General features: G+C 60.1%; 9 protein-coding genes across 9 annotated transcripts; 5 read left to right on the top strand and 4 right to left on the bottom strand.

The window, feature by feature from the left end:
• Positions 1 to 897: 897 nt before the first annotated feature.
• On the top strand, positions 898 to 1548 carry CcaverHIS019_0407600 (uncharacterized protein; the record flags this gene model as incomplete). Its single annotated transcript, XM_060600630.1, has 4 exons — positions 898 to 1036; positions 1068 to 1199; positions 1245 to 1343; positions 1379 to 1548. 4 exons carry the CDS (start codon positions 898 to 900, stop codon positions 1546 to 1548), a joined length of 540 nt encoding a protein of 179 aa, XP_060457205.1.
• A 328-nt stretch (positions 1549 to 1876) lies between these two features.
• On the top strand, positions 1877 to 2565 carry CcaverHIS019_0407590 (uncharacterized protein; the record flags this gene model as incomplete). The annotated part of the gene is made up of 2 exons (XM_060600629.1): positions 1877 to 2318; positions 2351 to 2565. The coding sequence occupies 2 exons, from the start codon at positions 1877 to 1879 to the stop codon at positions 2563 to 2565; spliced, it is 657 nt and encodes a 218-aa protein (XP_060457204.1).
• Positions 2566 to 3108: 543 nt separating this feature from the next.
• CcaverHIS019_0407580 (uncharacterized protein) lies at positions 3109 to 4302 on the bottom strand (the record flags this gene model as incomplete). The annotated part of the gene is made up of 4 exons (XM_060600628.1): positions 3109 to 3522; positions 3583 to 3708; positions 3773 to 3932; positions 4094 to 4302. 4 exons carry the CDS (start codon positions 4300 to 4302, stop codon positions 3109 to 3111), a joined length of 909 nt encoding a protein of 302 aa, XP_060457203.1.
• A 258-nt stretch (positions 4303 to 4560) lies between these two features.
• Positions 4561 to 5466, top strand: MAM33 (uncharacterized protein; the record flags this gene model as incomplete). Its single annotated transcript, XM_060600627.1, has 3 exons — positions 4561 to 4853; positions 4964 to 5238; positions 5297 to 5466. 3 exons carry the CDS (start codon positions 4561 to 4563, stop codon positions 5464 to 5466), a joined length of 738 nt encoding a protein of 245 aa, XP_060457202.1.
• Positions 5467 to 5557: 91 nt separating this feature from the next.
• Positions 5558 to 6613, bottom strand: CcaverHIS019_0407560 (uncharacterized protein; the record flags this gene model as incomplete). The annotated part of the gene is made up of 4 exons (XM_060600626.1): positions 5558 to 5987; positions 6154 to 6355; positions 6514 to 6576; positions 6610 to 6613. 4 exons carry the CDS (start codon positions 6611 to 6613, stop codon positions 5558 to 5560), a joined length of 699 nt encoding a protein of 232 aa, XP_060457201.1.
• Positions 6614 to 7257: 644 nt separating this feature from the next.
• ERF2 (uncharacterized protein) lies at positions 7258 to 9537 on the top strand (the record flags this gene model as incomplete). The annotated part of the gene is made up of 2 exons (XM_060600625.1): positions 7258 to 7410; positions 7483 to 9537. 2 exons carry the CDS (start codon positions 7258 to 7260, stop codon positions 9535 to 9537), a joined length of 2208 nt encoding a protein of 735 aa, XP_060457200.1.
• A 412-nt stretch (positions 9538 to 9949) lies between these two features.
• CcaverHIS019_0407540 (uncharacterized protein) lies at positions 9950 to 11159 on the top strand (the record flags this gene model as incomplete). The annotated part of the gene is made up of 3 exons (XM_060600624.1): positions 9950 to 9976; positions 10024 to 10753; positions 10936 to 11159. 3 exons carry the CDS (start codon positions 9950 to 9952, stop codon positions 11157 to 11159), a joined length of 981 nt encoding a protein of 326 aa, XP_060457199.1.
• A 98-nt stretch (positions 11160 to 11257) lies between these two features.
• On the bottom strand, positions 11258 to 13329 carry CcaverHIS019_0407530 (uncharacterized protein; the record flags this gene model as incomplete). The annotated part of the gene is made up of 3 exons (XM_060600623.1): positions 11258 to 12580; positions 12678 to 13272; positions 13304 to 13329. The coding sequence occupies 3 exons, from the start codon at positions 13327 to 13329 to the stop codon at positions 11258 to 11260; spliced, it is 1944 nt and encodes a 647-aa protein (XP_060457198.1).
• A 283-nt stretch (positions 13330 to 13612) lies between these two features.
• Positions 13613 to 15129, bottom strand: GPA1 (uncharacterized protein; the record flags this gene model as incomplete). Its single annotated transcript, XM_060600621.1, has 5 exons — positions 13613 to 14213; positions 14425 to 14706; positions 14741 to 14798; positions 14837 to 14911; positions 15087 to 15129. The coding sequence occupies 5 exons, from the start codon at positions 15127 to 15129 to the stop codon at positions 13613 to 13615; spliced, it is 1059 nt and encodes a 352-aa protein (XP_060457197.1).
• Positions 15130 to 15650: the final 521 nt, after the last annotated feature.

The raw sequence follows: 15650 nt of genomic DNA, 5'->3' as shown, positions 1-15650 counted from the left end.
GAGGCGCCCATCTGTGGGATGAGTGAGATGCGTGGGAGTACCCAGCCGTAGTGAGAAGTCGGCGGGAGGGCGCTTAGTCGGGAAAAAGTACCAACTGGGCCATGCGTGAGAATGTAACGCACAGGTATGTCCAGGACTTTGAGTGGCGCCCTCGAAACGAATGTGGCCGAGCAGAAAACAAAAAAAACCATCTCGCAACGTAGCATAGTTGCGATACAACACTGTTGGTGAAACGGTATCATGCGTCGTTGCCATCGACGCGGCAGGGGTTCGACTCCCTTACAGTGTATGTTTTGTTTCTTGTCTGGTTGAGGAACGCAGATGGTGGCGACGTTGTGGTGGTTCGCTAGTGGTGTTCGCATTCGATCCGACATGCCAAGACTCAGGATATGCGCCGGATTTAGCTTCCACCAAGCTTCAGGCATGCTGATCTGAGCAGGTCTCTTCCGTACTGCACTCATCTCTCCGTCCCAGCTAAGTCGCGGCGTTCCATGCACCGGCCCGAAAGGAGAAAGGAGGGGGGTCTCTGGTTCGGCCGTACGCGTACGTTGCTTGGCCCTCTACTATCTACGACCTACGGCGCGGATGGCGTGGCAGATGGCGACGGCGGAATGGGCTGTGCTGTTCGGAGGTGGCACTCGCGCCGTCTGAATGTCCGTCGACGGAAAGGACTTGGGAACGCTGGGCAATTGACTGTTCCCACGCCGCACGGTTCCTCAGAAGCAAATACAGTGCCGAGATCAAGCGCCGCGACGACCGGAGTACCAACGTTTGGGGGAGTATGAGGGACACGAGGCAGGAGAGACTCGTTTGTTGTTCACCGTCTTGATGAATATAAACCACATCGCTCATCGCTCATCGCTCACCGCTCATCACATCCAAGCACCCAAGCTTATCATGCTGGCCGTCCTCCTCCTCTTGCCTATTGCGTTTGCTCTGAGCGTGCGCGAGATACCCGACACACCAATTCCGATGATCCCAGACGCCCCGCCCCGTAACGTGACGACCTTTGTGTTCCCGACTGCCCGCGATTGGTGTATGTCCCATACCCACCCCGCTGATAATAGTCACCCTCAACGAGACAAACTATATTGTCTGGGATTGGGTCCAGGACAACTCGCCCGATCTCCGGGTCATCCTAGACCGGCCGGACGGAGATGTGGTGATGCTCCGTGGTCCCCTGATTCTTAACGATAAAAGTAGGCTCCGAGTAGCGGCGAAGACGAGACCAGACGCTGACCCAGTCCCGGCAAACATGTTCGGCATGACGTATAACGGGTCTCTCCCCGCCGTCGCTGGGAACGGATACAGGCTTCGCCTGCACGACTTTGCCAATGATACTAGTCAGAAAACCCCGAGGAAAGGACGCTGATGCCAGTCGTATATGCCTCGTCGGAGAATTTCGAGATCAAGGTCGCGGGTTCGCATCACATCGCCCCCATGCCGTGGGGCGTCCCCATGACCACGACGGGTAGTAGCGGCGTGCGGATGGGGAGCGGCGCTGGTATGGGGTTGGGGGTGGTGGGGCTGCTTGTGGCCCTGCTTTAATTGATGTCTTGATGGCTCGATGGGTTAATTTGTTTCATGCTTCGATGTCACCCATTTCTTTGCCCAAGATATGCTTCCGAGCCGAGCCGAGAGTACCTCAGCGCCTTGGTCGTTGGTACGTTGAAATGCGTAGTGGAGTACCGCGTGGACCATGTGGTCCGAGCGCATTGAGCATACCTCGGCACCGCCGTCGGATGGGATGTACGGCGTGGTATGTGACAGCAAATGAACTAGTGAATGGCTTGGCATTCGTTAGCTTGGTTTTGCTCAGCTGGTTAAAAAAGGTGCACGCTGCACTCAAATCTCTTCCCCATCCACCCGGTCCAACATGCAGGTCCTCGTCCTCGCCCTCAGCCTCATCCTCGCCCTCTCAGCCCCAGCGCTAGCCCAGACATCCACCATCGACATCGGCACCCTCATAACCCAAGGCCTCGTCCCCTCCACCACTCACCCTTCCGCCGCCTCCACCGAAATCGCCGGCGAAAGCCCACTCACATCGACCCGCATTAACTTCCCAACCATGCTCGACTGGTGGGTCCTCGATGCGCCCAACCAAGCCGAATGGACATTTGTCCACCCCACCCTCGATCCTGACAAGGTGGAGATGGACTTAATCCTCGATAATCTTGACGACACGGTCTGTCCGTCTCCAGTGTTGGTGGCGACGGTACGTGCCCACTGGGGGAAGTGGGGCGGTCAAACCAACCTGCAAGGCGCAAAGGCTGGTGAGGGGTATTTCCTACTCCTCCAAGATCGCACCAACAGTTCTCGTAAGATATATTGTGGTGGGAGGCTGAACCAGATATCTACGCCGAGAGCGAGAACTTTGAACTGCGGCCGGCTGGGGCCGCACTTACGCACAAGTGGCATCCCACACCCGACGTCGCTTCTGCCCAAAGCAGCGCCCTAGCTGTGGGCCCGACAGGTTCAACGTCAGGAGCGAGGCGGCTCGCGACCCCGGAATGGCTTGGCGTGGTGATGGCAGCGGTGGTGTGGGGAACTGGAGCTGCCAAATAGGAAGCGTCTAGTACCGGATGTTAGAATGTCAAGTGCGCTCACGTTTGTCAGTACAGTACTTAGTGACCTTGCCGTCTCCGACACTTACACCTACTTGTCTACTTCAAAGGTTGTGTCGTCAGCTTTAGCCATGTGGGTCAAGCGCGCTCAACCAGATCGAGTGGACGTTCGTTCACCCCACTTTGAATCCCGAGAAGGTGCTCATAAACATGATTCCGAATAACGCCAATATGACGCTGTCCACGCTGTTCAAGGTCACGACCGGGGCAGGTGAGGGTCGAAGCCTACATTTGCGTGGGCTCACCCGTCCGATGCCTGTATTTGTGTCGTGCCGACGACCACCAGCAAGCCGGATGCGATGTCCATAGCCCGCCAGTTTGGCACGATGAGATTTGATCCTTGCCATCGCCGCCCCTGCGGCGATGTGATGAGCATTTTAGAGCGGTCAACTGTGAAGTAGTATGATGCACCGCGTGTTAGAGTTAAACCTGCTGACATGGTTCTATGCTGTCTGACCAATTGTATCTCCGAGCCCTCTGACACTCACAGCTCATCACGGTACTTGTCATGCCCGTGATCCCCGCCGGCACGGCGCGCGTCGTGGTCCTTGAAGAAGCCCAGCTTCTTCTGCTTCGGCTCGTCGTCGTACTTGACGCGCTTGTTCTCGTCGTAGCTCAGCGTAATCGGCCGCATGGTCGGGCGGTAGATCTGGTCCCATGTCGTGCTCGTGGGCAGGGGCACTGTCGAGGGCGGGTACACGATCCCTTCTGAAGGACAGGTGGTGTGCAACGTGCCGTGGTCGGCGGTCGTCCAGCCAGCGAGGTTGCCCCGCGCGTGGAGTGTCCACAGGACGCGCGTGAGGGTGCGCTCCTCGCAGAGGAGGATGGGCTGCCCGAACGGCGTGAGCGCGGACTCAATGTCCTCGAGGCGGTAGGTCGTATCTGCCGAGGTGACGATCTGGTGTCAGCTGCAACTTGTGGGGATAGTAGCTGTTGGGATGGAAGTGAGAATACGCACACCTGCATGCTCGAGCGCCTCACCGACCTTCATCCGATTGTGAAGGCCTAAGAGCGTGTCAAAGAAGCGTGGCACATCGGCGTCCTCGTCACAGAGAGAAGTCACGTAGCGCCCGGCCGTGTTCCACTGCTGTTAGCTGGGGGACAGAGCTGAGCTGACACAGCCGTGCGAAACGCGACGCCACACTCACGACTCGCTCCCAAACCTCCTCGACACCTTCTCCCACCTCGCTCTGGGCCCACGCGGCCTCGTTCTCCTCCACGTCAAAGCCCTTCGTGCGCGCGCACAGACTGCCGATCGCCTCGTGCGTGAGCTTACCTCCGGCGCGTGTGGCGGGCGAACCATCACACCTGGTGTCAGATTCTCCTGAAATCCACAGCTGTTGGGTGATATCCGGGTATCAGAGAGGGGGTGAGGAGGGGGAGGGGGGAAGGGAGAAAGGAGATGTTGGAGGAAGGTGAGCGTGCCAGCTATGGACCAGGACTGAGCTGGCGGCGTGAGAGGTACTCACTCAAGTACGTCCAGGCCCTCAATACCCCACGACCCGTTATCCCCAGCGTCTGGCTCGAAGCGCTGCCGGAACACGAAGCGGCCAGCCGCTGGAACGCAGCACACGTCGACACCCTTGCTCGAGCACGAGATGGTGTTGGTGTATGGCGAGCAGTCAACTGCTGCCCCTAGAGGGAGGAGAACAGTGAGAAGCGCTAACGATACCACCATTGTGGTACCAGTAAATGGAGATGTGGAAGATGCAAAGTTCAGAAGCGCGGAAAACTAAGCTCAACATACTAAACAGTGGACAACCCGTTTTTACTTCTCCCGCACTTGGAATCCTCGATGACGTTTTGATACGGCTCCAGGCACGCCAATACCTAAGATTAGGACCTTCAGCTTTCCCACGGTCTCGACCAGCAAAGTTCGAGGCTCTCAACGCTCACGTTCGTGCGAACCGCGAACTAAGCTCCCATCGCCACCACCATGTCTCTTCGTGCTCTCCGTCCCGCTCTCCGTGCCGTCCGCACCGCGCGCCTCCCCGTCGCCCGCGTTGTCGCTGCGCGCGCGTTCCATGTCTCGCGTTCCGTGTTCAGCGCTGGCGAGAGCGACGGCGAGCTCGCGGCCGCCCTGGCTGCCGAGCACGCGTACGAGACCGAGGGCGCTAGCTCGTCCAAGCCTGGGTTCCTGCAGGAGCTCGAGGCCGAGGGTGTCTGGAGCGTGTCCGACACTGTCAACTCCGACGATGTTGTGATTTCGCGCAAGTTTGGCGACGAGAGGTGTGTATGCCCTGGGTCGACCTTTCGCCTCCCAGCCGACCTACTCTCTCTTTCGCCGTCCCCCCCACCCCCAACCACTCCCCGCGCTCTCTCAATTAAGCTGACCCCAGCCTCAAGCTCACGTTCCAGATCTCGGACCTGGACAACACCGACCCGGTTGAGAGCGTCGACGCCGACGGCAACATTGTCGAGGACGTTGCGCCTGCGTTCATCACCTCGTCGCTTCTCGTCACCAAGAGCGGTGCAAAGAAGGCGCTCCTTGTTGACCTTGGCGCGTCGCCCGACGGCTTCGAGGTCACCAACGTAGCCATCTACGAGAAGGCGCTTGCTGAGGCCAACGGCGCCGAGGGCGACTGGAAGCGCCGGTCCAGCTACATGGGTCCTCGTGAGTGGCCGGTCGGGAAGATTCCGCCCCCTCCCTCCCCACTTGCGCTAAAATCCAGAGTTCGACACCCTCGACTCGGTTGTCCAGGACGCGTTCCAGGCCTACCTCGCCGAGCGTGGCGTCGACGCTGCCCTCTCCAACTTCATCGTCTCGTACTCCGAGTACAAGGAGCAGAAGGACTACGTCGGCTGGCTCGCCGACGTCAAGGAGTTTGTCAACGCCAACTAAACACATTCACATGCATTGCGGTACCACTCTGGACCCCGTAGCGACAGTAGATGCTCTCCCAGTACTTGATCACCACACCCTACTTCACACCCTACTTCTTCGCCCTCCTCCGGCGAGCCTTCTCCGGCCCACTCTCAGCGCCGCTCGTCGCCTCGCCGCCGCTCGTCGCGGCGTCCCCCTTGACGCGGCGCTTGTGCTGGGCCGGAATCCAGTCCTCGTCGTAAGCGCCCTTGCCCGAGTCGGAGACGGAGCCCTCGACGACAGCGGGGGCGGCCTTGGCGTGCTTGCGGGCACCCTTGCGCGTCTTCTTGGGCTGCTCAAAGTACATGGTGAAGGCAAGGTAGCCCGCGCCGATGAGAGTAGCACCGACGACGAGGTACATGAAGATGACCTGGGGGTCAAACCACGAGGTAGCGGGCTCGACGATCGAGACGGTCGAGTTGAAGGCCGTGACGCGGTGCAGCTCCTTGCCGTGCTTGAGGTCGATCCAGACGGTGAGGCCGTGCTCCTGCGAGCGGAGCCTGGGATTAGCACTTGATGAGAGACGGGTGCAAGGGTTCGAGCTCAGCCGAGCTGGAGGACAGTTTGAATGACTTGAGAACAACCGATGACTACACTTGGTAGATGAAGAAAGAGCCAGGCTGCCCACCAAGCCCCTTTAAAACCCCACAGGTTGGTAACACTCACTCCGAGTTCAGGTTGTATGGTGCGGTAAAGTTGGCGCCGGCGTTCACGGGGAGGTTAAACTTGGTGACTGTGGCATTCTTGACGAGTTTCCAGTGCTTGTTGGTGTCGTGGTACGAAGCAGATGCTGAAACGAGAGTAAAGTTGTTCTCGCCAGCGTTGGTGATCTGGATAAACATGGGGTTGGCCTCGCCATTGGTGACGACTGGAGTGAGCGTGAGTCTGGGCGCGGCGTTGCAGATGGCTTGTCAACATGTCATCCAGCCGGGGAGCTCTCTCATTCTGTCATCTCATGTTGCGTCACAACCTCGTCACGCTTATCGCGATTCGCATGCCACGGCTGCTGGCTCTCAGTGTACTCACGCCCGAAGGGGTTCGACTCGGGGAAGGTCGCCTGCGCGGCGACCGCGTCGATAACGTTTGCAGCTGGTGTGAGCAGAGCTTGATGAGAGTGCGTACCCATTGTTTGAAGGAAAGTGGATGGACGACTGGAGACTGTGGTCGAAATGTAATGCGGTTTGGATGCCAGCGTCGTGTCGAGTGGTCCCTCGTGACCACGTGGGTTGAATTGCCGTTTCTGGCAATCGACCAGTTTACCAGCTGGCGCTATTAATGGGCCAGGGTGGCACCCGCACGGGAATGCTTAAAGTGTGATGGAGAACGGAAAGATGCCGAGCGAGACCATGATGAAGGCCACGTTTGGTAGAAGTTAACAGCTTGCAATAATGTATATGGCTCATGTTGATGTTTGTCTTGCGATCTGTTGAAAGAGAAAACAAAGACCTAGTTGCCGTTATTGTGTTCCTTTACCCCTTGCAACCTGTCCAGCTGTCCATGGTCAAAGATACTCGTATACCCCTCCCCCGGAACGAAACTGGTTTGTAATCGTTACAATCGATCAACTAGTATTTTTCTAATTGCTCCGTTTTCAGGGCCAACTGTCCCGCTTTGACCTCGCCCGACAGGTTACGGCGACCACCAACTGACTACAATCCATCTCTTCCTCTTACTTGCACCTTCACCTTGACACTCACACTCTCCCCCTTCTCCCCCCTCATCTTCTTCAATAAACAGCGCGCGCCCAGCGCCGCTGCAACCTCAGCCAGCATGACCTCTCCGTCCAACTCGGAGGCGCTCGGCCTCTCCCTCCCCAGCCGCCGCAACGTAACCGTCACCCGACGTCTCAGCGTCCACTCGGACGAGGATGACGATGCCGTCGCGCCCCTCTCTAGAAACTCGCTAGAGGGTACGCGCCGATATGTACGTCGATCCCCCTTTCGTCTCGCTTTCCAGCTTCTTGCCACGCCTTCAGCCACTTTATACTGACAACAGTACAACATCGACGGCGGACTAGGCGGCGGTGCGTCCCCAGCCCGCGCTCGCAAGATTAGCAGCACCACCTCCCCCAGACCCCTCTCCAACACTCCCTCAGAAGCGAGCGTCGGCGCAGCGCTGCGTTCTCCCACCCGTGGCGCTGCCCCCCTCCCGACCCCCCGCGGATTCCTAGCGCCACAGAAGCCTGCAGCTGCTCGCCGGCTCGAACAGCGCGAGCGCAATACGAGCGTCAGTACGTCGGGGCGCGTCAGTACCGATCCCCGTCCCAGCGCCGATTGCAGACCGTCCGTCGACACATTCCGGCGACCCTCGCCACGACCTTCCGGTGACTTTCGGCCGTCGCTTGACGCGTCGGTAGAACCATCGACCGGCGGCGCAGCCACGCCAAACATGAGCGAGTACAGCCACGACAGCCGCGCGACGGGCGTGACTGGTGCGAGCTTCCATACCGCTGTGTCTGGCATGTCAGGTGCAACATTCCACACCGCGGCGACCGCCGGCTCGCCGCAGACCCCGTTCACCAGCTCATTCGGGCCGCAAAGCGTATCGCGCGGGCCATCACCGGCCCCGGGGCCATTAGCCATCCAGCAGCCACAGTACGGAAACCAGTTGCAGCGTGGCTCGCGGGCGCAGACGGCTCCTACAGGCGAGCGTGAAGCACCCACTTTTGGCTCTTCTAGCGCGACTGCAAACCGGCCGTCAACTTCGAACGTGGCTGGCGGCGTGAGTGGCTCCGAGACCCCACGTCGACAATCCTTATTCTCCGTCGTGCGAGACACGGAGACTGAGACGATACCCCAACCGCCGAGCGCGACTCACCCGCAGCCACTGCCTGGTACACCTTCGCGACGCTCAGGTCCTGACAGCGCTCAAGGCGAGGGCGTGTGGGATCGGCAGACGGACGCGTCATCACCGAGTCGCGGACCCGGAGCGAGTCTGCACCACGACCTGTCGAGCGACTACTTAGTCGACACGCTCGGCGTCTTGGGTGAGAAGCGGCTGTCGCAGCGTAGACCGTCACCGGCCAAGGGCTCCAAGAGCCCGAGCCTCGTGCAACAGGCGATGCTGGCGACCAACAAGCGGCGGTATACCGAGTTCGAGAACACGAACTCGACGTTCTTCTGCGGCGGGCGCCTCATGACCGGCGGTGACACGCCGTTATCATTCATTCTTTCGATCCTTCTTCTGCTCGGCATCAGCGGGCTGTGGGTCGGTACAACCGGCGTGTGGCTCTGGAAGCATGCGCACGAGTACGGCATGTCGCGCGGCGCTGGCATCGCGATCAACATCGTCTTTGTCTACCTCTTTGGCCTGACGACCTCGAGCATGGCCGCAGCATCCTTCCGCGAACCCGGCATCCTTCCGCGCGACCTCGACACGGACCCGCCCTACACTCCCGTCGACATATATTGGGAGGCGAACCCGCGCGAAATCCTCGTCGGCAAGGATGGCAAGGACAAGGTCCAGTGCAAGTACTGCGAGACGTGCAAGAGCTACCGCCCTCCCCGCTGCTCCCACTGCCGCCTCTGCGGTAACTGCGTCGAGGGCATCGACCACCACTGCGCCTACTTGCACGGCTGCGTCGGTCGGCGCAACTACTTTGCCTTCTTGGTCTTTGTGATCATGACCGCTGTGAGCGACATCTACGTCGTCGTCTTCTCCGCTCTCCACTTTTCCATGCTGTGCGCCCATGACCACATCTCCTTCAAGCAGGCACTCGAGGAGAGTCCTGGCGCGGCTGTTTCGTTTGGGCTGGGCATCCTCACCCTTGCCCCAGTACTCTTCTTGCTCTGGTACCACATCCGCCTCCTGCTCTACAACCTTACGACCATTGAGCAGATCCGTGCGTCCGCGTCCTCTAATCTTTTCAAGGCGACGCAGCGCCCCTACAACCCCTTTGCAGCGCCGTCGCGCTTTCAGAACATTATCCGCGCGTCCATCGGTCGCCCACAAGTCCCCTCGTGGATCGATGCGTCGGGCTTTGTCGTGCAAGACAACCGTCACGTCAACCCTGCCTTAACCACGCCCGAAAAGTACCTCGAGCTTGTGTAGGCTGTATTCGTTACCTGTACCATCCACCGTCATTATTGGGTTACATGCATTTGTTTTTTATTCGAGCTGTCAGCTGCCAGATGCCAGATGGCAGATGGATGGATGCAATAGTTGGGTGGAGTTGGTGCGAATGAGGTGTGCGCGTCATCAGGTGACGTGTGACGCCACTTTGGTCTTGGGTTGACGGATGCAACTCGTTCGATCCCATCCCATCCCATTGCCATCCATCACTTGCTCTCATCCTTTAAACCCTCACGACGTCACCTACGCCATCCATCATTCCAACACTCGTCTAAATATCTTATATCGTCTCTCTACAACACCAGCCATTGATTTCCGTCTCCCTTCCTCCCTCTCCCCCTCCCCGCCATCCACAGTGACCGGCGCACGCCCCACCCCCTCCCCGGACGCCATGGATAAGGCGCGGGCGTCCACTCTTGTGAGCTCCACCTCTTCCCCTCTACCCTTCTCCTCTGCTAACAAAAGCACGACATTGTCGTCGACTACGTAATCAACAATGCGTACGCCGGAACAGCCTCCGTCCTCTCCCGCACCCCGGTGCCGGGATCTCCCTCCTCCTCCCCGACGCCGCAGGAAGCCCCCTCCGCCCCAGCCCCAAGCCTGATGGAGCAGCTGGCCGAACGCTCCAAACGAGCAGAGGCAATGGACGTCGACGAAACCCCCGAAACCCTCTCCCCAACCGTACTGGAACGCCTGGCCAGACGTAGGGAGATTATTGAGTACATTCTCTCTGGGTCGATCGCGCCCGCTGTCGACGCTTTGAACGCCCACTTCCCCGCCGTCCTCACCCCAGTCCCAGCGACTAGTTCACCTAGGGCGCGGGGAGCATCGCACGCAACCCCGGTTTTCGCAAAGAGTACAGAGCCAGAACACATCGCTCTCAACCTCCAAATACAGAGCTTTATCGAACACTTTCGCCAGATTGTACCCTCGGCGCCTTCCTCGCCTACGAGCAGCATCGGAAGCCTGAATGGCAGCTCGTCTGCCCCGTTAGATGCCGCGCTTAACGTACTTGCAGCGATTAATACCGCGGCGTCCAAGTTGCCGTCTTACCCGCGCAGCGTCTATCTCCAAGAGTTCCGCGATGTTGGTGGCCTTCTCGCATACACCAACCCCGAGAATAGCGAGCTCGCGGGATTCCTCGACCAGAAGCGCCGCGTCGCACTCGCGGCACAGGTCAATGCTGCTATTCTGCGTGAGTTCCAATTGAGGGGACGGAGGCTGGAGGAGGCGTTCCAACGCAAGTGGGCAGACTGGGTGGCGACTGCGTGACACCCCCAATGCCGTCAGCCATTCTGATCCATGCTTCCCGCGCGTCTTGTTCTTTCCTCCTTCCCCACGCCTTAGACACGTGCCAGCTCCACACACTGACTCCAGACTCTGAGGGCCGCGCAACCCAGTCGTACCTCGAGCAAATTGCTCGCCGTACATCAGCAATCTACGAGACGATTACGGAGAAGGACATCGACCCCCAGCCCGTCTGGGCCGGCACGGACCTCAAGGGCGCCGGTGCGGCATACCGAATCTCGGAGCAGCTCAAGCGCCGGCCCTTCCAGAAGGGTGGCTTCAACCTGCACGAGTACGTGTGGGAGATGGCGTAGGCTTCGCAACCCGCTGCCCGCAGTCGCAGCAAAGTAGCCTCTCCCTCCGGGACTGTACCAGTTGTAGATGTTTGCATGTTTGTGATTATGCTGTCTAGCTAGGCCTCGACCCACACGTCGCCCAGCGACTCCCACTCGCGCCCGACCGCTTCGGCGTCCATCATGAGCACACGCGCACCGCCCAGCTCAACCAGACCTTCCTCGAGGGCAAGCCAGGTGACGGGCACGTCGTAAACCACCTCCCAGCGGTTGGCGCCGCCACCCGGCGCCTCCGCAGCATAGTTTGTACCTGGACGCTCGCGCGCCACAGTCCACTCCTTGGGCTGGGGCACAACGAGGCTCGGGCCAAGCCGCACAGCCGTGCCAGACGGGACGGATGGCGCCTGCGACCCCGCTGCCGGCGTCAGCGTTGCAGTAGTGAGGCGCTTCGAGAGAGGCGGAGGCGGGCGCTCGAGCGTAGGTGGTGGAGGGAACGATGCCTGTGGGGGTGCGGGTGCAGAGGGGGGAACGGGGGACGGCGCGGGAGAGGGACTAGCGATGTGCACGGCTGCAGCGTGGCGGAGCTGCGCGGAGACTGGTGTCATGGGCCGGGAAGGTGCGTCGCGCAGCGGGCTGAAGGGCCGGCGGTCTTTGGAGCGCTGGAGCGGCCCCTCGCGCTCCATCCCGCTCGAGATGGAGGGGGCGGGGGAGGCCGGGCGCGGCGTCACCGTCCGGCTTGGGGGGAGGACGGAGACGGCGACGGGGACGGGGGCAACAGCGGCGGCGGGAGCGGAGGAGAGTAGCTGCACACCAATACGAAGGGGTGGAGGAGCTGGACCGGGTGGCGCGCGTACGCCGAAACGCAGAGTGAGCGGAACCTCAGACTCGGCGGGTGCGCATCGCCGTCCCGCGACTGTGAGGTCAAACTCGAACGAGCGGGCCGAGAGAGAGTTGCGAGCGCTGCCTACTGAAAGCGGGCGGGAGGGTGGAGCAGCTGGCGTGCGCCGGTTCAGTGTGCTGGTCGTGAAGCGGCCAGGCTCGCCGCCCGCGACCCAAGCAATGTCCAGCCGACCGAGGGGGAGGACCGTACCTGGTGCGTAGATTGGTGGGAAGGAGGAGAGGGGGACGTCCTCCGGTGTATCGATGGGAGTGAGGACGAAGAGGCGCTGGGTCGTGTCGCCGGAGAGGAGGGGTTCCTCTGGAGTTGGCGGTGCTCGTGGGAAGGCAGTCTCCGCTCCGTCTAGGGTGTCGAAAGCGCCGAGCGCCCGCGCCTCGAGTCCCGGCGTAGGTTGAAGTACGACTGAACGGAACTCCATCGCCGCCGGCGAGACGTTCTGCATCAGCACCTCGAGGTAGATTGCGCTGCGGCGCTGCGCGTCGAGTGCCGTGTTCGCGTTGGCGGGGAGGTGGACGCGCGTCTTGATTGCGAGGGGTGCTGTGACCTGGGGTCAGCTCAGCCTCAGACCATCACAGCTGAAATGCCAGAAAGAGAATACGTAACGAGTTTACGTGGTTGCAGCGGACGGAGCACCGACTCACATTGAACTTGAGGAATCGCTGGAACGTGCGGCGCCCATCCTCGGTCTCCCACGCCACGCTCGCAATGAGAATATGCGCCCCGAGTTCAGCGATATCATGGCTGACGTCGATATCGACGCCCTCCCCCGGCTTTAGGCAGGGCAGCTCGTCCCACCCCCGACTCTCGGCAGTCGCGGGATCCGTCCCGTCTTCCCGACCACCATGAACAGCCTCGCCGAGGCGTGTGCGTGCAGTAGGCGACTGGACTTCAAGCATCATCTTTGCGCCGCGGATGTCGAATCCTGGTGCCGGGGATCCCTTTCGGGGGGAGAGGGTGCCCGAACGTGGGGGGGGTGGGGTTCCTGAGCGGAAGGACGAGGTCGAGGTCGAGGCGGGGAGGGGATGGGAGGGGCGGCGCGGGGAGGCTAGGTGTGGAGAGGATGTACGGGGGGAGTGCGGGATGAATGGCGCCCCAGTTACATTGCGAAGAGTTACAGAGACGCGGAGCGTCTCGCCGAGAAGACCTGTACCGTGCGGCGCTGGGTAGTTTGACGTCGGGGAGAGGTGGATCTCGCCATCGCGGGAGGGAAGGAGAAGTGCGGGCGTGAGGTGATTCCTAGCGTCAGCTTGGTTGGTGGGGGACGTACACCTCGAGTCGTAGGGGGAGGTCCATGGCGAGATATGGGAGATGGGACGTTGGTACGTTGAGACATGATGATGGCCTCCACCGCGTCATTCATTCATTCAGTTTCGTCTTTAGAGTTGCACATGCCACCCACATAACTACAAAAGCGTGCGCAGTGCAGCCTGACCATACATACATAGACAGCACAGGCAAACACACACAAGCTCGGAGGCAGAAAATGCATGCCGTCTTACATGGACACGGATGTAGGGTACAGCAGATTATGGAGATGAGGGTATGCAGCATGGATGCGCTCCCAAAACTAGATGAACTAGAGAAGACCACACTCGCGCAGGTTGACCTGGATAATGACGTCGTGGACGGCGGACACAACAAAAGCGAGCGCGCGGGTGTCTGTCGCGTCGGTGTAATGAGCGTAGATCGACTTGGAGGGGTTCTGGTTGAGAGCGACAAACTTTTCCAGCAGGAAGGCACATGCGGCGTCGTAGTTTGAGCCGCCCTTGTACTCTGGGAACGTGTGTGCGAGGGGCGAGTGTGGGAGCTTGGCGCGGAACAGGTCAATCTTGTTGAGGAAAAGGATGATGGACGTCTTGATGAACCATCGGCTGTTGGCAACACTCTCAAACAGCGTCATCGCCTCAGTCATACGGTTGACCGTCTCGTCTTCGTACAGCATCTGGTCGTACTCGCTAATGGCGATGAGGAACACGAGCGCCGTCACGTTCTCAAAGACACCGAGCCACTTGCGGCGCTCCGAACGCTGTCCTCCGACATCGAAGAGCTTGTACTTGAGGTCGCCGATTTGGAAGTGCGTCTCGGTGATACCCGTCGTCTTGACACGCGCACGCAGAATGTCCTGGTCTGTCGGCACATAGGCCGGGTTGGCCAGACGGGAAATCGCGTCAAAGTAACTGGGTGTCAGGAATCGATCGCGCACATGGCGTTGGCGACAATCTGGACGTGACAGGTGGCCAGGTGGCGCGCGCGACGCGTCCATACCCAATAATGGCGCTTTGGCAGCGCTCAGACCGCCATTTCCCTCATCTCTCGCCCAGCCTCACCACACCAAACACGCCCACGCCTACAGCCACGACCAAGCCATCTAGCACCCGCGCTACTCACTAGGGTGCAGAGTCGTTGAGCTGCAGCTCGTTCCGGCGCGAAAAGGCCTCGCGCACACCTTCGTCCTGCCACAGCCCCTTGATGGCGTTCGCGAGGGATGGGGGAAAGCGATCGCCCTCGATGAGTCCGGGTGCCGACAAGATGAGGTTGTAATGCGACTGGTTGGTGCTGGAAATGTCGAGGCCCATGGCCACGACACCCTCGAGGAGCACCCGCATGCTCTGCACCGTGTTCGAGTACACAATCTCACGATAGCTGTCCCGCTCTTCGGCATCGTACGGCCTATCGTCAGCTAGGTTTCCGCGCAATCTCTCACTTGTTGTAAATGAGCCGCATCTGCTTTAGTACTGTCGACTTGCCCGACTCTCCAGCACCTATGGCGTCAGACCATCGGCCCCGCGTGTCCGCTTACCGAGCAGCAGCATCTTGATCTCGCGCGCCATGTTCTGGCGGTCACGCTTGAGCTGCTCATCAATCTCAGCATTGCCTTCATGTCAGTGTCCGTTTCGTCGATCCACCCGAGTAGGAACCGCCCGCAACCCAAAACGCCCGGCCGGTGTCGGCCTTGCCCGCCCCTCCTCCCACCTCCCACCACAGTCTGGCCTCCTTTGGCTGCGCAGATCTCCATCGCGTCTCGGTTACCGCCCCACGCTTTCACTTACGAGCCTTGGCCTCGGAGTCCTCGTGTGATTGTGTGCAGCCCATGTCGTCGTGTTCGAGAAGAGGTGCTGCACTGTACAACTACTGGACCGGATGAAAGCGCAGGTGGTCGAAGGGATGGACAGGCTCGGGGGCCAGTGCTTATAGGTAGGGGTCAAACGTTTTAGTCTCGGCGAGCGGCGGGACACCCTTGACGAAGACAGGACTTTGATGGGCGACTGTAGCGGGTCAGGGTGGGTTTGCGACCTCAACAGAGGAGACGAGGGTGGTGCTCAAGGAGGCGCGGGCTGGGACCGGTTGAGGACCAAGTCCAAAAAGTCGGTAAGAGGGAATGAGGCGTCGCGAACTTGGATCCAGAGGCCAAAGGTCCCTGGATTGTGGTACACCGGTGGATCTCTGCGTTGCGCAAAGGTGCTGGCGGGCGCGATGAGACCAATGTATGGTGCAGATGCTGGGGGAGGGCTAAGGTGTAATTAGAGTGCAGTGCAAGGAGAGAGGAGTGGAAGAGAGAGTGGCGAGTTAGGTGGTAGATAGCTAGTGGGATTTGGTCCTTGGAATGTACGATG

The sequence above is a fragment of the Cutaneotrichosporon cavernicola genome (genome assembly GCF_030864355.1).
Source record: "Cutaneotrichosporon cavernicola HIS019 DNA, chromosome: 4".
Lineage (NCBI taxonomy): Eukaryota > Fungi > Basidiomycota > Tremellomycetes > Trichosporonales > Trichosporonaceae > Cutaneotrichosporon > Cutaneotrichosporon cavernicola.
Note: the sequence above shows the minus strand (reverse complement) of the source record. Positions and strands in the feature narration are given on the sequence as shown.